Genomic DNA, 23,451 nt, shown 5'->3' on the forward strand with positions numbered 1-23,451 from the left:
AAGTCTTCTGACATTTTAGATAAAATTCCTAAAATATGAAAATACCACCACCTGTGATTCGGGTTTCTTCTTTAACACAGGAAGGACAAGGAATGCTAGATACAGAAAGTGTTTAAAGACAGCTTTTGATTTACTGCTTTAAAATGGCACTATAACCTTTAAACAAATGAAGCTTCACTTTCTGAAAGGGCAGAGTGCCTGGATCAGTCACTGACAGCTGGCAGCAAGAATGCAGCTGAAGGTTACTAGTGAAAATGGAATAAATACCAAACCAGAAGCACAAAATGGGGGGTGGCAGGGCAAGCTTTCCCTACCTTAAAAAAAAAGTGTCATATCCAGGTATAACACGTATCAGGGAGTTCTAGGGTATGTACATAGGAGAAAGAGGAATAAGAATGCAATAGAGTGAAATTTGACTACGTCTGGTCTGTAAAAATAAATCAGTGAGTGCTATGGAGTATGTCAAGTCAAAAGGTTTTGCTCTGGGCAAAAGTCTGTCTGGAAGTTAAACTGAAGCACAGCCAGGAAATGCTTCAATCTCACATCCTCCAGAAGACAAACAAAAAGCACAACAGAAAAACTGAGGTAGCTTTGCATTAAGAAAAGGTGTGTGGGGAAGAAAAGGTGCTGAGGCAACAGTATAAATTAGGACTCATGGCTTCAGACAGGCAAACATTTCCTCCTCCAGAGAAAAGAAAGGGAGATACAAGAAGATTTTGTCTTCCAAAGACAAAATGAGCATGATATAAAGAAAGAGAAAACAGCAGTTCTCTGACTTGCAGAGGAGACATCTGCAGCCTAATGAAAGTAACCTTGATAGCAGAACTGAATTGCTTTGTATATATACTGAATATCTAAATGGAAAAGTAGTTAATACTGCTGACATACATATTTCACAGCCCAGAGGAGGGCAGCAAAAACAATTAAAGGGAAGGAGCACCTCTCCCTTGAAAAAAGGCTGAGAGACCTGGGGTTGTTCAGCCTGGAGAAAAGAAGGCTCTGGGGAGATACTATAGTAGCCTTTCAACACATAAAGGGAAAATATAAGAAAGACAGATAAAGACTTTTTACCAGGGTGTGTAGTGACAGGACACAGGGTAAGAGTTCTAAACTGAAAGAGGGCAGATTTACATTAGATATAAGGGAGAAATTTTTTATGATGAGGGTGGTGACACCAGAATAGGTTGCCCAGAGAACTTGGGGATGCCCCCATCATTGGTTGTGTTCAAAACCACGTTGGAAATGGCAACCTGATTCAGTGGAAGCTGCCCCTGCCCAGCGGCAGGGGGGTGGATTAGATGATCTTTAAAGGTCCTACTCTATGACTCTATACAACTTGTTCATATGTCCAAGGCATTACCTCAAATTTTGTGAATCTAATTAATGCTCTGCTTGGGAAAAGCTGATTATTTGATACCTCTCCCATCACTACGCTTAACAGAATGACCGCATTAAAAATGAAATTGAAGCCAAACCTGCTCTGATGACTGCAATGAACTGTCAAGGATTGGCCTTAAAGAAGCCAAAAGAAAGTAAAAGGGGAAATTAGCTCATTAACTCAAAGTAAGATTTCCCTTGGTATAAAACATTCCACCTGTGTCACTGACAGGAAGTACGGAACACAGAAAACTACAATCATCAAAGACATTAATACCATATGATGTGTTTCTGCTGGTGACTGTGTACACCCTCAAGTGATATTACAGAATGTAAGGGAGGGAACTAGAAAGGTTAATTTTGAAAGAAGTTCATCTTAATGAATACAACTACTAAGTACGCAGTGTTTGTTTGGAGACGGAAATGGTAACAGCAACTTTCCAGGAAATCTCTTCAGGTATTTAGCTCCTGCACAAGTGACATGTCTGTAGCAGATGTTCCTTCTTCTGTTGTAAAGATGCTATTGCCATTACAGCTTGAAAGTTCACCATCTGCCGCCACCCAGATATTAGCAAGTCACTGAGACAATGGAGTTTTTCAACTTTCGAGCAATGCTGGATAATCCATAGCAAGTCACTGATCAGTTTACACAGCTGAGGCTTCTGGATTGTATCGGGCCTGTTGATGGAGCCATTCCCTGTGTAGCCTGGTCTTCCTTCAAAACCATTCTTCATTCACTTCTATTCTTGACAGTAGATTATCAATGATTAAATATTTTTTGTTGGTGCTTAAAACAGTTGCTTAATTACTTAAATTTTCCTCCTCCCAAAAGTTAAAGCAGCTAATGGGCTATGTAGTACCTGCATGGGAGACAACCTGAATAAGGTATAAGCCATTAAGTCATGATTCAACACTTGACAAATCTCAGATGGAAGAGGAAGAGACTTGGAAGAATTTATTCAATCTGTTGTCACAGAGCAGAAGACAGAAGAGGAAAAGATCATGAAAGATTCACTATACCAAGACCGTGATGGGAAACTGAAGCTTCTTTTCCAAAGTTAGCAAGCTAATTTTTGCTCTCAGGGGACTACAAGATTCCTCTCATTGTTTTGGCAATTAGATATTACGTTGTTCTTTCCTGTCTCATGAAAACTGAGGGAAAAAAAAGAACAAAAAAACCAAGACTTCAACCAGAATCCTAATAGTAAACTAAAGCTATTTAAAAGACTGAAAAAGACTGGTAGTACTTATGTGTCTCATGTGATAAGTACGTGCTCTACTTTGGTTCCATGCCTTGGAAAAAGTGGCAAGAAATCAGAACAATAAGGGAAAGGAGGTGACAAAAAAGTTCCTTGCATACTAGGCATGTGAAGAGATTTCTTCTGTAAAGTGGTCACAAAACAGAACATACCAAACTCCTACAGTATGTGCAATTAATAAATGTTAACTTTGTTAAGAGTTATCACTTGAGTTTCATCTTAAAACTATGAGTTGAGATGAATATTAATGTCTCAGCTGAAATGTAAATTATTTCATTTTTAAATTAATATAATCAATTAATAAAACATTAAACCAGCTACTAATGACTTGCAGTAGGTGTGAATTAGGGTGTTTTTTAGTCCCTGGGAATATGGTTTAAAAAAAAGTGTCCTTCACAAAGAGTGAGTTATTGTGGAAGAACTTTAGTCATGATTACTGCAGCATTTTACACTATTTTTCAAGACTCATGTAATGTGGATTAAAACACTTATCAGTTCTGAATTCACAAAAAGGCCATGGTACCTCTGCATCTGCCTTGGGACACCTTTCTGCCTGCAGGAGGGACACAAACTCCCAGAACAGACCACTCACCAGAGGCCTGTCAGAATCTTTTGACATGAACGCTCATCTATGGGTTTGCTACAGCTCTTCAGATGCTCAGAAAAATCAGAAGAGACAAGAACTCATTGTTCCATAGACTAAGACAGTGCCAACTTACTGTTCCATAAATTAATGTAATTTCCAGCCCCTCTACCAAGCCCACAGTAGCAAGAGACTTCAGAAAGCATGTGTATACTCTTCTCTTCCACTGATACTTGCTACTCTTAGTAGTTTCCAAAAAGACATAAGGTATGGGTTCAACTTATAACTGCATAAAATGACAATGACAGTAAGAATCTGTTTCTGTTTGTTTTCTTTCCAGCATCTGCAACTCTTTCAGTTGCAATAGTAATGTATTACCAGCTTCGAGAGTTTACAAAATTCTCACTTCAGAAATACTTCTTTTCAAAAAGTATAAATCACAGACGGTATGCAGTACTACTTTTCATTCCCTCCTAGGCAGTACTGAACAGGAGAGAAGTTACACTGCTAAATTCTTAAAAGATGAGCAGTTCACAATGTGTGAATGAAAGTACTTTGCTGTTATACATTTTTCTTTTTTATTCCCCTCCCCCAAGTACAACAGGGAAAGATAAAGGGTACCTCTTAAAACACATTAACTACTTTGACTTTAAAGGATTCATCTATCTGCAATTGTCAGATTTTTTTTTTTTTTAAAAAAAAACATCCCAGAAGTCTCTTGAGCTAGTATTTGATTATTTCAACTGTAAATCATCAGCTGATTTAGAAAACAAAGGCAGTAATAAAACTCTGAACCAAAAGATTTTTGCGTTCCTGCCATACCTGGTAGCCTGGTTGCCATGTCAGATGCTTAGTAATATTTAACACAGCAATGGGAGAGAAGCTAGGGTAGGAGAAGGAACAGCAGGCATCAGAAAGGGAAGACAGACAGCAAGAATACTCAGGGGTCGCAGGAAAAAAAAATCCAAGGTTTTATTGTTTTCCCATAGCTGCTTTTTTGAAAACCTCACAAACACTGATCTTCAAGTTAGACAATGTTTCTAATTCTGTCCTACTGCAAAAATAGCATTTTAATACGCAGGCAGATCTGAATAGTCCATAAAAGTTTCTGTCATTTATATCATTTTCATATTTGCTGCAAATAGGTCTTTTCCCTTCACATTACACTTAGAACACACAGTTGCAAGTAACAAAATTACCTAAAAGCCAGTTCCTAACCTTTTCGTTCAAAATTATCTGTTTGAGTTCAGTTGAACTCAAGACTGAGAAAAATTCCAAAGCATGCCTCCACTTCCCAACCTGCTGTTTCTTATTTATTCCATTTTGAGTGATTTTGCCAAATTGACTGGCAATGGTCAAGCCAAAACTTCATAGAGAAGCAATCAACTCCACATGAATGAATCCATTACAAAGCAGTATACCAGCGACCACTTATTTGAGAAGTATAAGTGGATATTCAAAGCAGTCCTGGAGCAATGGAGAGCAGACTCATAATTTTTACCAGTAAAAAATGAAAAGAGAAGTGGAATTCACAGTAACTGCTGCTTTCAACTTACATCTATTTAGGAAATTATCAATGTTCTTGTTCTTCCTCAGTGCCGGATAATCCAGATCAAGGACCAAAGAATTCAAGCCATCCTGAAAACAGATAAAAATAAGTTGAGTTCTAAAATCATAATTACTACATCACTCTTCTTAAGGGTTGCCAGGCTGAGACTGGTTATATATTATTTAAACATGTATTACATTCCTCGTAGGCAAATAAAACAAGCTCTCAAGTATGCTTATACATCACTCACCCCAAAGCAGTTAAAATACAGCAGCTGGCTCCAAGTTGGTCTAGAAACACTACAGATACATCACCACCCATTAGTGGCACTGAGACTTAAGCTGGAGTAACACTTTCAATCTTAACCAGCAGTACTCTTACTGCTTAAACACAGACTTAATATCTCTCTTCAGTCAAACTGTTAGGTTTTTTATCCTCATTACATTTCTCCTGCATATTTGAAAACTTTATATTTGCACTATTCACATTATTACTTAAATCACATTCTCTCTGCCTTCTCACTCTGGATATTCAAAACCTGACTTTTTGCGCTTGGAAGCCAGACGTGACAATTCAATACATAATTCAAGCTCACAAAACTACACTGCTTAGTTTTTGGGTAATTCAAGAGAAGACAAGTCAGAAGCTTGTGTGCCATTCTGCTACCAATGATCAGTGCTGCCTCCTCCACCCTTAAGACCTCTCAGAAGGATGAAGAACAAGAACATCAAAATATAATCCAAAAATACAAGACTTAAACAAGACTTACAAGAGCTAAACTCAACTCCAACTTTCAGCAACCTAGAAAAACTTTACAGATTATTCTCCAAAACACACAGCCTTTCTGAGTAACACGAGGCTGAATAAAAATTAGTTTCAGATGTTAAGAGTCACAGACTCCATTCATACTCAGCATCTCCAGAGTTCTACCTGAATCGACATTTTGTTCACTGCTCTAAGAAAATCTTGAGATTGTTTTTTAACGTTTTTGAACCTCAGGAGGGCATAGAGATTTTAGTCAGAGACCACATCATGTTTATTAATAGTCAACTGACAGAACTGCACAGACTTACAGCCTTCTTAGCACCTGATACATGTAAATAAGGCCAGAGCATACAATCCACTTGTTTTTTTAAATATGCCTGGCAAGACATCCTTTCTGGTTCAAATCTCATTAAAATTATTACAGGTTTTCTAATAATATATCTACCGGGATAGACTTAAAGACAGGGCCTGAGATTACAAAACACATTCTGAATGCCAGGCAGTACTAAATATGTGTATATATAAATAAGATGACCTCATTTATAGAGATGCCACTTCCCAGTTTCACTGCAAAAAATATTCATGATTAAGTACATTTTCAATACTGAGAGATGGAATTGCAGTTTTTTTGGTTTTATTTTTTTTTAATTCTACTTCCAGCAAATGGAAGTATCTTGGAAAATACCACTAGCAGCCACTAGGCCATGCACAGAAAACAAGACTTGCTCGAGGAATTACAGGACAGACATATTGTGTGATTTCTCATTCAGATGACTAAAGGTCAGAGACTACAAGCTTGCCTTTCCTCTGCTTAAATTGCTATGAAAATATCATTAACATCTCACTAGGATCACCTTTGAGGTTCCCAAGAGAACCTCATTTATTATATTTGACATAAATCTAAAACATAGAGACTTGCAGATGTACTAAAAATGAAGTAAAACTTCAAGGCTTCATGTCATTTCAAAGGCAAAAACTCACAAAAGGTCCATCTTAACAAGTAGGAAATCAACCAAAGGAAGCAGGAGGCCTGTTTAGATGAGTAAGGAACTCCCAACTACACTCAGACATGAAGTAGAAGTGTACATGAGGTGGGAGCAAGGGCAGGATGCTGAAGCTGACAGGAAGCTGACACCCCGTGGTGCAAGGCCACATTAGGAAACTCAAGGCTGATATGCAGATGAGTCTGGAGAAGTTTGAAAAGGCAACAAGAAAGGGTTGCGCAAGTACACAAGCAGCAGAAGACTAGGGAAGATGTAGGCCTGCTGCTGAAAAGAGCAGGGAAAGCTAGCGACAAAGGGTAAACAAAAGACAAAGATACTCAAGGTATTCTTTGCTCCAATCTTTGCTAGTAAGATAAGCCTTCAGGAATCTTAGGTACCTTGTACCAGAGGAAGTAAGAAGACTGAAGCTAGGAAGACTTTCCTTTGGTGAGAATCAAGTGCCAGGACCCAGTCCTCCATGACAGGAACACCTGAACAAACTGGACATACACAAGTACATACCTGATGGGATGCACCTTGCAAGTGTTGAAAGAGCTGGCTGATGTCATGGAGAGGTCTTTGAAAAGGTAATGGCAATGAAGAGAGGTTACTGAACTATGGAAGAGAGCAAGTATTTCTCCTGCCTTCAGGTAGGTCAAGGAGGAAGATTTAGGGCACTAAAGGCCGGCCAACCTCACCTTAATTCCTGGGAAGGAGATGGAGAAAATGCTCCTGAAAACCATTTCCAAAGACGTGAAGGACAATAAGGTGACCAGGATTAGTCAGCATGGATTTATGAAGGGGCAATCATGCTTGGCCAGGCTGACAGCCCTCCACAATGAAGTGACAAGCTTGGTGGATGAGGGGAGAACAGTTGGTTGTTTACCTCAACTTCGGTAAGACTTTTGGCACTGTCTTCCAGAACGTTTTCACAAACAAGCTGACAAAGCACAGGTTACACAAGTGGGTGGTGAGAGGATTGAAAACTGGCTGAGAGACTAGGCGTGGAAGATTTTGATCAATGGCCAAAGTCCAGTTGGAGGCCAGTCACTATTGGTATACCCTGGGGCTCGATACTGGGGCCAGCAACTTTTAGCAACTTCATTAACCACCTGCTGCACCCTGCAAACAAAACAAACAAACAAACCAAACTAGGGGGAGTGGCTGACACACCAGAGGGCTGTGCTGCCATTCAAAGGGACCACAAAAGGCTGCAGAACTGGACAGAGAGGACATGTGAGGAAATGCATCTGAGGAAGAATAACCCCAGGCACAGGGTTCACCTTTTAGACTGTTTTGTTTTGACAACACTTTTTAGAACTTCCATACTAAAATAAATATAAAATAGTGTTACTAAGCCCAAAGAGAAGGCAATGAATAATACACAGTATCAATCGTTAATTACTTTAAGAACAATACTTAAAGCCATTACTTGAGTCTTGATTGTAAATGTTCCTTAAAGACCTATTAAGGAGAAAGGAGTGATGCACTAGGACATCGTACTCTCAGAAAGATAGAAGACTCAGTACGTACTCTTAAATGTGATGAAGTTTTTATGAAAGATACAATAATTCCAAAACAAAGTACTAAAGTTGCTAAATACTTATAGATTAGTCAATACACAAATTGTCCAATGACCTGGACATGCCTAACGGAAAGTACTCTGAGCTAAGACTTCCTGCAAAAATCACGTAATAGAATATGTAATTACAAACTCTCTATTTAGCAAGTGCTGGCTTCCAAAAAAGGACACGTCATTCTAACAGATGTAGCAGGGCATGTCAGCAGGAACATGCCCCTTTACCTTGCCACATATAGGAAAGGACTACACTGAATGTTATGATGGAATACACATAGGCCACGTTTTACAATTTTACCTAGCACAGTGAAGTCCCAATTCTAACCAGCAACACATAGCTCTAAATAAATATGACTTGAATGAATATTTTCATTAATATATTTGCAATGTAACAGCATTAATAAGAATATATCTTACAGTAGCAACTTACACTATCAAAGTGAGAGCTTTTGTTACTCTCTAGAATCCCTTAAAGTAATTAGTTTCACAATTGGTCTTCCGTATATTTTGATGGCAAATTACAGATCGTATCTGCACAAACTCAAAAACAAAAACTAGTTCTCTAGAGCTCTGAGCACATTCTTACTCTACTTCATTCTTCACAGTCTAATACCTTATTTGTCAGTCTTTTGCCATTCTTTTTTTTGTTGCTATTGAAACAGTACTTTAATAGTCACTTACAATTAGGTATGCATTTTAAGTGAGAAGACGTAAAAGCACTCAATTTTACCACAAATCAATGGGGCATATTTTTGTTCTTTTTTGGGGGGAGGGGAAAGGGGAGATCAGCTGATATTTTAATAATTTCCATGCAAAGCTATTTTAAAAGTTGCTCAAACAAAACACTGCTGGTGTGTGCTATTTATACCGTGTGCACAAAGTAAGGGAAAAGAATTAAGTTATCAACCGCAACAGACATTTTAGCAAAGCTGGATTACAAGGTCCAAAGCAACCATAATTTCCAAGTTAAACTGAGCTGCACTTTATCATTTCAGATGTCACTGTTTATTCCCTATGTCATTTCAATTCCAAAAGTTTTTTTTTTTTGGAGGTTTTTTTGTGGGCTATAAAAACTGAGAACCATATTTGTAGCTATTTTTTTTTATTAGCTCTGTCTCCTTTTCACAAACTTCTGGTAACAGCTTTCACAAGTGGCTATTAACAAACAGGAATTTGAGAAGAGCACAGCTGCCTGCTAACTATTTGGAAACCTCCTAATTCTTGTCAGCTACATCTGGCATCAGAGAGGCCATTAGCATCAGCACCACGATGAATAGAAAGAGCATCAATTTATTTTTATCCCTGTGAACAAACATTATTAGCATGTTTCAAAGACAAGATTCCAAGCTCTTAATCATATTTTTAAGGTAAGGGATTTCAAATTCTTATCAACATGTGTTCTATGAAAGACTTGTGTCTTGCAAATTAGCATTTTGTCAAAAGGTGGTTCCTTAAAGCTTTAAATTTTCATTAAAAGGCCTAGTTTACATTACTTGACTCTGAAACTGCATTACAAATTAAAAAGATGGATCCAAAGACTACACAGTAAAAGGGACCCCTCAAACTGAAGGCAAACAATTTAGGAAATGACATCTCCTCTGTCTAGCCCTCACAGATAAGTCACTTGAACCAGGAAATATGTTATTAAAGTGATTTCACTGTTCACTTCCTCTTTCTGCTATTACAAAAGGTTCAGAAGCTAAACAGGCCCAAAATAGCAACTTCCAAACAAACACGCTGTTGGCAAAGACAGCTCTGCCCACACCATTCCATTAGAAGCCTTTTGCTCTTGGCAAACAGGCTGAGACACTCTCTCAGGATTGTTTTCCAAGAGAACCGTCCAAATTAGATATTTTTACACCACTATCCTACATCAGGAGAGAAGGGTTCCCAACCACTCTGGCTTCTGAAATCACCTCCAGGGACAACACGCTGTTTGGCTTTCTCAGTCAGCAACTCCTACTGTGACAAGACCTGAATTAACTCAAGAAAAAAAAAAGTTCAGGAGATATTAAAACTATTAAATGTTTAAGTTTTTTTCTCTCTGACAAGAGAGGCTATAGTAAGGAAAATTCATGGTGGCTTCTAAATAACCAGCTTGATGTTAATTCATAGCATACCCACTGAAGCCCTCACAGAATTAAATCATTCCAAGCTAATTCTCGTTTTCAAAACTAACATAATTATCTGAACCTGTCCAAAGGCAATGCACACATGTACGTTGATGTCAGAACAGCTTTGGCTACTTCCATTTACTCCTTACCTTTATGCTGAGAAAAAATGTAAAAACAACTCAAGGCCAAAAAATAAGAACAAAATGCTTCCTTAGTATCCACAGGCAGCAACTCATAACTCTGAAATAACCAGCAAAGTTCACTAAACCATTACATGTAAGAAAACCAAAACACTATTCCTTTCCCTTTTGTCAGCTTCCCAAGTGCTCAAATAAAATTTAATAAACTATGCTGCAGTGGGAAGTAAGGATAGAAAAGTATGTAACTTCAGACCACATTTTTCTAACTTGACCTACATGCTTTTTAAAGCACTACTTCCTAAATCTATGCACACGTGAACTGACCATCTCATGACTCTTCCCAGGATTAAATCCCCACTGTATTCTTCTATATGACAAATGGACCCTTAAATAATTCTGGTCTTTTCTGAGTGATTAATTCTTTCCAAATCATAGAAGGTACCTCTGGATAGAAAGCCAACAGCTCAGTAACAGCATACAACAGGAAAAAGAACTGATAGGTCACATACAAGGCATGCATACTGTTTTTCCCAAGCTTATTCTACTCTAGTGATCATTTGAATACATTGTAACTCATTTTTATATTATTGAAGATTAACCAGTGTGTGAAGGAATGCTTCATGTCGTGACAATAAAGCCAATGTTTAATGTGAAGAGGTGTTGCTTTTCTCAAAGATCTTCAACAGTTCTACATTAAATGACAGATTTAAGTTTAGACAGCATTGAGTATATACACTTCAGAAACATGAAAGCAATTGCCCACAAATACATACATAAATATTTAACAGCAGGTTTTTACATGCAATCCAATTTCTGTACAGTATGGAGATAAGTATTAAAGCACGAATTAAATATTGTCTATAGTTGAACAGATGTAGATTTTTCTTCATTGTACAAGCAATGTACAGTGGACCTCTCATTGGCTGCCATCACATGCTACATCCTACACACACATTTTAATGCTATTATGTCAAGCTGTTCAATTGTAAAGACAGGATGACAACAGACCAAAAATGGCTTCATCCTTAAAAACGAGTGAAAGAATAAACACAAAGCAATCTTTTAAGATGTAACAAGAAGAACTTTAAAGAACTATGGAACAGCAAAAGCATATAAATAAGCTGTATAATCTGTTATAGTTTACAAATGACAAGAGAAGATACAGAAGATACTTTATGTAAGAACAAATAAAATAAAAGTCCACTGTAAATTAAGAAAAGCGAACTACACACAGAAGGTTTAAGTTTTCCTTAATGTTACATATACAGACATATTTACAAGGAATAAAAAGAACAACAAAAAATCATAAAATGTCCTGAGAGTATCAAGACCAACTGAAATTGACTCTAAAATATTTAAGCCAATCAACTTTTCTGAGAACTCACGAGAGCACGACAGGTTGACAGGACTGAAAAAGGCAATCCAAAAAATTACCTTTAAAAGGCAGGGGAGGGGGGGGAACTTCCCGAGCTATAAACCTGCATACTTGAGAAGAGGGAGTTAGAACAAGATGTTAAGCAATTTGTAAGAACTGAGAAGATTAATATGTAAGATTCAGGTTGCAAGTTTCTTCTGTTTCTCACAAAAATAAAAGAGAGTCATGTCACCAATTTGTGGCAGAATACATGACAAAGCAAAGCATCTTAGCAAAGGAGTAAGAGAGAAGATTCACTGTTCTCATTAGCAAAACTACACTCTATAGGAAATGATGGAGAAAATATCTAAAACGTAATTATTAGGAGTTTGATATAAGATTTGGAAAAGTGTGTCAAATAAATTCACCTGGGTTTGCCCTGTGACAATTCTAGGGAATATTTTCATTATCACAATAAAGCATCACAATGAGTAACTTATCTGTTAAAAGCAAATAAATATCAACAAATGACACCAAGCTCAGAATTCGAAGCACATGCTTTGTATTGCCTTTTAAATTATCTCAAAATGAAGAAAGAAAGAATAATTAAAAAAGGAATCAACTCAGGGGATGAGCACAAAAAAACACCCTAACAGATGTTTTTGAAAGAAATTAAATGTACACAACATGAAAACGGGAATAATTAAACAGGAAGATAACAGGAAAAGAGTTATAGGGGATGAGAATTCCAATCCAGGCTGTATAAACAGGAGGTTCACTGTGTAAAACCTCACAGAGGACTCATGTTCTTTATGTGCTGGTATAGCCTAAGCCAGTGTATTGTGTCCAACTTTGCAAATCTCTATAAAAACAGCAGAAGACAAGTTGGAAAAGAACCAAGAGGAGGTTAACAACAGCACGAAAGTGATAGGCAACGCACACATGGGAACACTGTGGAAAAAAAAAGTTTTTAGTCTTAAAAAAAGATCAGCTTAAGAAAAGACATGACAATTCTGTTCAAAACATACAAAGCTGTTGTGAGCAATAACGATGAATGTTCTCCCACATCTCCAGAAACAGCATAAGAAATCAGCTGAACTTCGAGTAAAGATTCAGGTTACAGATTATGACAAAACCTCTGAATAGCAGCAGCGACGAACTGACATCATATACCTAACCAATGAAGCTGAGAAATTTGCTTCACACGAGATGAGCAGGTCAGCCCAGCATTAGTTACAGTACTTCCACCACTGAGCCTGCCTCTGTGATAAGGACTCTACTGGAGACCTCTAACAGCCCTTCCAAGCCTACCTGGGAACTCTTCAGAGCAGAACTGAAGAAATGGACAAAAGAGGGAACTTAAGCCAGAGGACTGAGAGCATAGTAAATTGGCAGCTGTCAGTAAATGCACAGCAATTTAATCTTTCCCACATTATCCATTTTAATAAAACAATGCATTAACAGTTAACTACTACGATAAAAACGTGCACTTTCTTCCCAAATACAACTGTAAAATGTATTACTTGTTTCTCTGCCAAATCAGTTGTTCTATTTTCTCCATAAACCTTTGTAAAATAAAACAGGTCTCACATGTCTTGCCAGTTAGCACTGTAGCCATGGAAAATTCAGCAGTTCAGTATAATCCCTTTTATCAGAAGTGGCTGTACATTTCCAGGTTCTTTAGCTAACTTTGATTTTAGAATTCTTACTGCCTTCAAAAAAAAAAAAACAAAAAAACATACACTGAAGCCGAGAACTGCAAACCTCTTAAAATAACAGCAGAGATAATTTCCTATTAATTTGAATTCTCTAAAGCCTTTAATAGCAAGCTTAGCTTCTTAACAAGAGAATCAAGGCAGCATGGTGATTTTGCTTGTTAACTCCTGCTGCAAGCCATTTATACATCGCTTCAGGAGATTTTTCAAGCAATCGGTGAAAATAGCCTGAATCTTAGATTTGCAAGTAAACTACAAATGCACAGAAAACAAACCTGTGCCTAGAACTGCTCCTCTGACCCCCTGAAGAAGTGGAATTACCTATTGCCTGTAAAAATCCAAACAGAAAGCACAGCTGCTTATTCATTTCTTCACCCCTAAGCAGAACTTTCTTCACAGGCTACAGCTGCAGGAATCAGAGGTAATATCAGGAATACAGACAAAAGGTCAGAGCTCAACTGCTGCTGAGGTAGGAGACAGATGTACAGCCTATTCTTAAAAACCTGTTTTGACCACAAGGCCGTCCTTGTTTCATATTAAATAAGGGCTCTGCTTCTCCATCATGAAAATGTTTCTCTTTCCTTACCCTCAGGCAGTTCCATCTGTGAAGTCAGTTTCAGCAACAAGCCACTGCACCTTACACAACCTGAGCCATCTATCCCTCGATTTCACTGTGACCTTATTTTTGGATAAATATATTTTATATGTATTACTTTATATATATGCTTTTATTAATCTGTTTAGCAGTCGTGGATAAATAAGATGTAGGAACCAATCTGACAACAGAGATGTATACTTATAACAGTCCATAATGAAAATTGTTAGAATCTCTTTCACAGTAAATGGAATAACAAAAAATGAGGCCTGAAAGTAAATTCAAGATAGCATCTAGCAGCCTCCTCCCCTGAAAGTACAATTAACTAGAAGTAATAAAAGGACTTTTTTTTTCCAATTAACGATGCAGAACAGTTACAAAATTTCTCTGCACTAAAAATATCAGCAAGTATTTAGAACATTTCCAACCCAATAAGTGCACCTCTCACATTACCTCCTGCCTAACCTCGAATTTGATGCCAGCAGTGCATTCTAAGCAGCTCTACTTATGTCTTAAAATACAATTCCACGAACCCAGAATTCCACTTAAAATGATAAATAGAAGTGAAGCAATCAAAATTGTATCTAACACTGGAGTAAAGAATTCTGATGCAGTATGGAAAAATGCAGAAAGCTTACTGCCACAGACTGATTATTTACTTGCATTTTTTAAAGGGTCAAGATGTCAAGACCTACCCATCAGGCACCTGGATGCTATGACCCATTTGCTAGCAAAAATCCAGGAAAGAAACAATTCAAGTCAAACAGCGAGAGTCAAAACAGAAAGAGTCCTACCATTTAGGTATTCATAAAACAACACATGGATGTGTTTTTTAAAGGAAAACTAGAAAGGAAATAATTGTAAAAATGACAGCTGGGAGAAAGGGATGTTATAGGCAAGAGATAGCATGAAAAATGTATTACCATGTAAACACACATAGGGGAAAAAGGGGAGTAAAAAATAATTTTAAATGCTGGTAAGTCAAAAGACCTTGTTAAACATCAAACTACGCTGTTTTATCATCTAGTGATATGGACGACACACTTAGCTAAAGGCTAACTTTGAATGAGTAGCTTCCTAATGACACAGGAAGAAAATTAAAGGAATTTAAACAAAATGAGTACGTATTTTAATTTATACCAATCATCAATGTCTCAAATAACTGAAGCAAAAGATTATCAACACATGGAAAACCAATTTTTTTTTCCAATAATATATACACATTAGAGATTGATAAGGAGATAATCATTTTAATCCAAAGAAGTTAAGCAGCTCTAAAAAATGTCTCTCACAGAAATCAATTTGACAATACAGGAAATGATTTACAAATCCTTTCAGCTTATTTAATTATATTTCAATAAAATATTACGTGAATGCCTTATTTTTAAAACAAACTGACATTCTTAGAAGAATTTATATCTGTTCATGATCTTAGCTAATATAAACCACATATTTTCTCTTTCAGATTTTTAAAAAGGTGTCAAACTTGAAAAGCCATCCTTATGCAATCCTTATAAAAAAGGTCTGCAGCTTTCTTTAGTAGAACCGCACCTTCATCTATACATTCATATACTGGAGGGGGATCGATTGTTTGTGAGGGTGGATAGCGATAGGACAAGGGGGAATGGTTTTAAGTTGAGACAGGGGAGATTTAGGTTAGATATTAGGAGGAAGTTTTTCACACAGAGGATGGTGACGCACTGGAACAGGTTGCCCAGGGAGGTTGTGGATGCTCTGTCCCTGGAGGCATTCAAGGCCAGACTGGACGTGGCTCTGGGCAGCCTGGTCTAGTGGTTGGCGACCCTGCACTTGGCAGGGGGGTTGAGACTCGATGATCTTTGAGGTCCTTTTCAACCCAAGCCATTCTATGATTCTATGATTCTATGATTCAATCAGCTCCACTTGTGGAGTGTCAAACAAGCACGCTGCAGCATCCTGCTCCACACATCCAAGATGTGCCCTATCCCAGAAGCAAACTTCACTGATGACTCTATGTTGCAATCAAATGTACTACTAACTGTCAAAAAGATAACGCATCTTTCCATAAAATAAACTTACATATAAATAGTAAAATATGTTTAAATGCATTTTAAAAAAAAAAGCATTCAAATTTCAATTCCTGTGTTGGAACTACTAATGAAACGTAGATTTCTTCTGCTGAAACTCAACACATCCACTTTCAGGGCCTGATGAGTCCATCCCCCACCCTTTGTAAAATCCATGACGACTAGATTTTATCTTGATTTGACATTTTCTCACCAACTTCAATAATAAGAAGATATTTAGGAGGCCACTAGCTCAAACCTCTAGCAGTGGAAAGGAACATGCTGGATTTTACAATACGTTCAGCCAGAAGTGTTTGATCTTCCGTGTTTTTCCATAGAACAGAAAGATGTCTTCCTTTGTCATCTCAAACCATTTGACGAAACCTCCCCCTCCTGAAATACCGACAAAAATGAAATGAGGAAAAAATAGGGGAAGAAAACCACATAACTGGCTTTGAGCAAGGGATGAACCTAGATGACCTCATGATGTCAAGTCTGAACTATTCTGTGATTCTACGATTCTGTTTGACCTGAATACATGCAGGATGGCACCATTAAGATAAGCTGTTACACAACGGGTTCAAAAAAAACTTCTTGTTTAGCAAATGATAGTTGTTAAATAGGGAAATTCCTCACTGGGGAAAATAAAAATAAATAATAATAATAGAAAAAAGGAAGCATAAGAGTAGCAAAGAAGGGTGGTTGACAGCGGCCTCCTCTCTACAGATTGTGATGGACTTACTTCAGACAGCTTGATGAAGTGAGGCTCTAGTGTTACTTACTACTGTAATTACTCATTATTCACGTCCCTAAGCAGAAAGTTTGTTCTGTACATAAATCAGTATTAATCACATATTTCACCTAGGGGATCATTTAGGACTTTCACACCGCAATCAGTTAAGCCCCAAAGCTACGAATAGGGTTTGGTAAGGCTTTTGACCTTAGTTAAAAGAGGAGGAGGTCCAAAGGGCCACAGAAAAGATCAGGCAATTTCTTTTGAGGGATTTTTCCAATTGTGTTATCAATAAACTAGTATAGCAATGGAAGAATGATTGCTTGCTTAGTCACTAAACTCCTAAGATTTTAAGATAAGTTTTAGAAGACTGTAACTTCAGAGTAAGTGCTGAACCTTGTTTTAGAAGTTGCTAACAGAAGAACACAGTACAAAATTGACATTTTTACCCACAGTCAACCACAAACAGGGGAAATAACAGTTCTTGACTTCTGACCAGTTTATCTAGTCATAACCCCCAGTGAGTGGATCCTGTTATACACTCTGTGTTATGAATCAATTTGCAGATTCCTCTGCCAGCAGCTAAATATTGGAATGGCTGCTATTAAACCTATTTCTCTTAAACTAGGAAGTATTTAGTTATGCTGCTGCTGGAAAACCACAATATACATGCATAAAAGCATATCCATGCTCACGGACATTCACGTTCTGGCAATTAAAGGATATGAAGGGCGGTATGGAAGACTTCTATGAGTTAGTCAATGTGGGCATGCTTTCTCACTGGAACTGGTGACATAGTGATAGAAGGCACAGAAAAGCCCAGGCCACCTGATGGCTTCTTTGCTGCAGTCTCCTGAGACAGCTTTGCTCCAGGGATCCTGATGGGATACATCTGAGGGAGTGGAAGGAACACACTGGAATCATTTCCAGGCTGCTCTACCACCTTCAAAAGGTCATGGCCACTGCAGAAAATGGCAAGTGTCAGGCCCATCTTCAAGAAGGACATCAAAGAAAATCTGCAGAACTACAGGCCTGAATTTCCACTAACTTCAGGCCCCACAGCAATTATGAAACTAATCTCCCTGGGAGCAACTTCCAGACGTACGAAGAAAAAGATAGCTGAATAAACAGATCACAATCAAATTGTGTCCAACCAACCTGACTGCATTCTATTACAAGAGGCAGCAGATGCAAGCTGCCACAACAAAAACTGCAGTCAGCTACATGGAAGCACTTTTTCTACCACAGGGAGTAGCCAAACACTGAAATACATTGTACGGAGATCATGGAGAGTCTGTATTTGGAGATTTTCAAAACTTAATTCCTAAACATCATCATCTAATTGAACCTGCTTAAAAGCATGTGAGCAGCCCAGAGCAGCAGCCCTGCAGAGGCCTCTGACTTCCTAGTCTATTCAGTGATGGATATTCCCATTCAATTTTGTACAGAAGTTTCAGTCAGAGCTCAGTTACTAACAGGGTGCCTGTAAGTCTTCAAAAATACCAAAAATTATTTGGCTAGACACTGCTGTTAGAAAAGCTGAGAGGAAATTTTTTAAAATAATGCTTCATTGGGAGCTGCATTGTCACAGTGTCATCGATCAGGCCTGTCTGTGGAAGATCTTGACTCGGTTTTGTTTTGTACTGCTGTCAGATCTAAGATAAGAGATGGATAAACACAAATTGGAATACAGGGACAATAGCAGGCAGGATCAAAGGCAGTCACCTTAAATCTAGTCTCTTACATACGTGGTGACTCATTAAAATCCTTTGCTGTTTGGATCCCAGTTAAGAGGAAGATGGAAGGCAAATGAACTTAGCATACAAAAGACTCAACACAGAAGGAAGATTTTTTTTCCACATCTTACAGAGTAAAGGTGGAACATTGTCATGGGATGTTTCTGCTGCCAAGAATTTCTCATCAGTCTGAAGGCTATTTGATCCAAAAGAGACAGAGCTGTCAAGAGCTACAAGACAGAAAAACATCCCATTGACCTTCAGGAGTTCCTGAGCTGTGCTGCCTCCAGAGGCTGAATGATTATAGCAGAATCGGTTTCCTGCTCTTAACACCCTCTCCTAGGCATTTCTAGCAATTGGCTATTGCCTGAAACATAGTAAGCCCAGACAGACTCTTGATTCAATCTGGTTTCCAGTCTAGTCATTTATTGTCACGTTACTACTTTGGGCAACCGTCTCATAATTCCTACAGAAGCTGCTTCAGTTTTGACAAGTAATTACAAGGAAATGAGACAGAAACTGTTCTTCAGCACCAGCACTCTGGACAAAAGATCAAAAATGCCCAAGGAAAAGGAGAAGAGTTTCAACAACACAGACTGAGAGAAACAAGTCTGAAAATAGCAGTGCAGTGCATCTTATCTCAAACATGAGAAAACAGAGGCTGGGTTCAAACATCAGCTCTGGCAAAAGCCAGATCAAGTACTATTGTAACACAGGTTAAGCTTAAAGAACATATTTGAAAGGACTTAGTATCAGCCCTACGTGGAATAATGTAGTTCTTCTAATACAGTTTTTTCTAATCTTAGTGATCTTAGGAATGAGAAAGCTTTTCATCATTTAGTGATGCTTTAAGTAATAGTGCATCTATTTTAAGCTAACACGTGTCTGGGAAATGGCATGACCAAAATATACACATAAAAAATTAAAAGTTTTCAAAAATTAGGATATAACAGAATGCAGGCTGAGCATCCAATGTTACTTCACTTTCCCTTCCAACTGATGACAATCCTTCCAGTCTGGAATGGGTGGATATGTAATATTGCTTTATGTCCCCCTCCCTAGAAGCAACTTCATCTCTCATTCAGTGAAAACAAAATGGTACCGAGTGCATAAAATTTCTCTTTGGTTATTTAAAAACAACATTCCAGGTACATTCAATACTCTTAGGAGTTGATTTTCTTTACTGCGCAGACAATGCAAAAACCACTCACGCTGCAGTTTCTGAAATACCATGACTGATTATCAATTTTACAGCTGGTTAAACCTCATTCTAGTTAGAAAAGGCTATTTGTTGTGGTAATACTCTAGATGGTAATTGTGAAATAAAGTGGGACACTTAGTCTGGCATTTGCATAACAACTTCCCAGAACATTTTTCTTCCACAGTATCACAACTGTAGGTGCAAATCAAACAGCTGGGTGTGCTCATGTATACATCAGATTGTTTGCATTTTTGAAAAGGAATTGTATCAAATTAGCAAAGGAAACTGCAGCCTTCTAAAAAGATTAAAAATCATAGTGCAGTTCCACTGCTAAGAATGAAAACAGCTGCAAGTTGTAACAGAATGTTAAATGTATTATTCATCTTCAAAAGAACACTAGTGTCCCATTTTTCTTTTCAAGAAAAAATGACTATTTCAATCTTCAGTTTCAGTTTAGCTGCACAAACGTCAGCAACCTTGAAAATCAGTCTTTACTAGTCCAATTCGAAATACAGCTGATCTCTGCTAACAAAAGCAGTATTGCGAAATTGTTCTGAAATTAGCAGTACCGCAGTAAATACAGTTTCTCTGCAGTAGCTATGCTCGAGCTATTGTACAATCTCTCTTCCATTCATTATGGATGAAGTCAGACAAAATGTTTGCTGTACATACGCACATTCATCCTCCTAGCCATGAGAACAGTAATTTGGTTTTCAGATGCCCATACAAGCGTTCATACTTGATCACTTCCGATAATACTGCATTTTGAAGGCAACATTCATCTTTAGCTTCTTTTACTTTTTTAAGAGAATTCTTGGTCTCTAACTTCCTCCACATTAATGAGGAATATTAGGGTATAAAGTGATATATAAATAGCATACCGTTTTTAGTTGCAACTCATGAGAAAACATTTCAATGCCAACATACAAATCCAGCATTATACAAATGTACTGTGTTGATTTTAATCATTTTTAAAAAGGTGCGATACCCCACATAACTTGCTTTCTAATACTTATTTCTAAATTTTGATATCACCTTGTACTCAATACTATGCAATTCTATATTTAAGCCATCTCTTCATTCAGAATGCCATTACTCTCAGTTAGATACCAAAATAGAACTCCTAGAAGCATTAATCCCTTATGCTGACTCATTTACCTAAAAATATAACTTCAGTTCTTCGAAAGTACCTAGCTAAATGCATTATGAGCTCACATCACTGATGTTAATCTATACTTTTCAGAAACACTTATTACAGTTACTGCTTTCATAACAGTAACAGCTATTTATGAAACTGCTAGTATGTAACCATACCCTGCCATTTTGTCTGATCCTGCCATGATTTTAAATCATCTTGAATAATAAACTGACCGTGAAGTGCCTGTCCGAAAACTAAGTATGAACTAACTGTATTTGTATAACATCAGCAAAGTGAAACCCTTTCCCTGAAGGATAAACAAAGAAGATTTCAAGAAGCTAAAAATACTGCAATCATCAGATCAGGAGATATTTAAGACTAAAAACATTAATATTTGCAAATACTGATGCAAATTTGGCTTGAAAACTGGGTATCATTTATTCATGCAAAGGATTAGGGAGAATGAAAATCCACAGACAAGTTTCTACAGTAAATCATGGTACCGAACATGAAGGTTTAAGCTAAAATGAGGAGAAAAAAAAACAGGCCAGAATTTCAGGGTTTAGTTTTAACATGGGCAAGAAAGGGGGCCAATTGTTCGGAAGTTGAAAAGATGGAAAAAGGATTACACTGCAAAATGCCGAAGACATTTTCAAAGGGATTCTAAATGTTATCACTTAGACGGGAGCAAAAAGAAGAGTGGATCAGACAAAATTATTGTGGTCTCTTCAATCTGAGCTGCTTAATTCAAATTATACACTAATGTTTCTGCACTGACTTTAAATTCTGTTATCTACTGAAGTTTGTGACAAGATGTAAGTACATTTCATTTTTTTAAATATCACCAAATGAATTAAGTGGATATTCACCTCTCTATCATTGACCCACACCGTGGAAGAAACTGAAGCAGTCTTCTGCCGAGAAGACAACCCTGGTTTAAGAATGACGCATGGTCCTAGTTTCCAGGGAAAGGCACTCTACAACAAACAAGCCCATGGAATCTTCCCCAGTGAAAACACCCGAAGCAATGACTTAGATACTAGGCGTACCGCACAGCTGTATTTGATGCCCACACCTACGTTTCAGAGCAATACCAGCTGCAGAATCACGCCCCAAAGAATCCAGCCCAGCCTTCTCACTGCACTGCAAATGAAAACGTGGATGATGCCAACAGCTCCTACTTGCACTTCCCATTATAAACCACAACAGACAGACCTCCAACTGCTTGGAGCACTTGCACGATCGCGCACATTGTCTTTCTTCTCCCCCTTACTAATCTTCAGTCCACCCAGGTTGCAGGTTATTTCCCTTCAATGGCCCAAACTCACAACTCCAGTAAGCAGCAAATTTCCTTCACTGGAATCCATATAAGATCAGGGGAAAAAAAAAAAAAAAAAAGCTACTTTTTTTTTTTTAAATGCCCCTTATTTTTATGATCACAGAATTACAGTGGCTGGGCTGGAAGGGACCTTGCAGCTCACCCCCCCAACACCTGCCGTGGGCTGGTTGCCCTCCACCAGCTCAGGCTGCCCAGGGCCCCCTCACGTCCAGCCTTGCCTTGAATGCCTCCAGGGACAGGGCATCTACAACCTCCTTGGGAACCCAACCCGGCCTTGAACATCTCCAGGGATGGGGCACTCACAGCTCTCTGGGCAGCTGTGCCAGTGATTTATCACCCTCTGAGTAAAGAATTTCCTCCTAACATCTAAACCTAAACCTCTCCTCTTTTATTTTAAAACTGTTCCCTCTTCAATCTGATCTAGTGAGAGACATCCCTGACCCTGGCAGGGGGGTGATCTTTAAGGTTCCTTCCAGACCACATCATTCTGTGATCATTCAGAAATTTCACATGTAAAAAAATCTAATCCTCTTGCTATGCAGTACATCTGTTGATGAAATTCTACATAATCTTACTTGGCTTTCGAACATGCAATTCAAAACTAATAAGCTAAACATCCTATCCCCATGTACATGTTTAAAAGCGCTCTATTGCTTCTGGTAAAACCTCTCGGTAAAGCCAATAGCCACTCACACACCCACCTGCTGAGCGGGAGCGCATCCTACGACAGCAGCAAAGAAGCGCAACCAGACGGAGACATGGCTGTGCCAGGCGAGGCATTACCAGCAGCAGCTGGAGCTGTCCTGCTCTGTCCTGCTTCCTCCAGGTTCGGAGCTCCAGGCAGGAGCACAGCTTTCCACCCCTTCCATCAGCCACAAGTGGGATGGCCAAGCTCAGTGCTGAATCCACCAGTGCTGGGACTGGCTGGGTGCTGAGCTGCTAAGATCTACAGTTCCCTCCCCGTGCTAAAAAGCCTCCCCCTCCAGTATTTGCCAGCTTTTCCTTTTCATGTCAGAGCAACATATACATGCCTGTCAGAAAACTGCAAAGGAGAAGAAAACAAAAATCCCCAAGCCAACAGACAAGAGTTTTCCAAATTTGGAGACCATCCTTTGCTTACATCTTACAGCAAATGCTGCCTCCAGAGCACGAGCCTTATTTTTCTTTCTCATACAGAATTCCACCCTAGTTGAATAAATAAATAACCTTTTTTGCTAAAATGCAATTTACCAGAAATTAGGGTTGT

At 38.3% G+C, this 23,451-nt stretch overlaps 1 protein-coding gene across 2 annotated transcripts in view; it reads right to left on the reverse strand.

Moving 5' to 3' along the window:
* The window catches only part of ROCK2 (Rho associated coiled-coil containing protein kinase 2), a 99,437-nt gene that overhangs the window by 53,381 nt on the left and 22,605 nt on the right, over positions 1-23,451 (reverse strand). For both annotated transcript variants that reach the window (XM_021389692.1, XM_021389693.1), the window contains exon 2: positions 4,776-4,857. In XM_021389692.1, the coding sequence (XP_021245367.1) occupies positions 4,776-4,857 (82 nt within the window). The remainder of the gene's footprint in view (positions 1-4,775; positions 4,858-23,451) is intronic.

The sequence above is a fragment of the Numida meleagris genome, chromosome 3, assembly GCF_002078875.1.
Source record: "Numida meleagris isolate 19003 breed g44 Domestic line chromosome 3, NumMel1.0, whole genome shotgun sequence".
In the NCBI taxonomy this organism is placed as follows: domain Eukaryota; kingdom Metazoa; phylum Chordata; class Aves; order Galliformes; family Numididae; genus Numida; species Numida meleagris.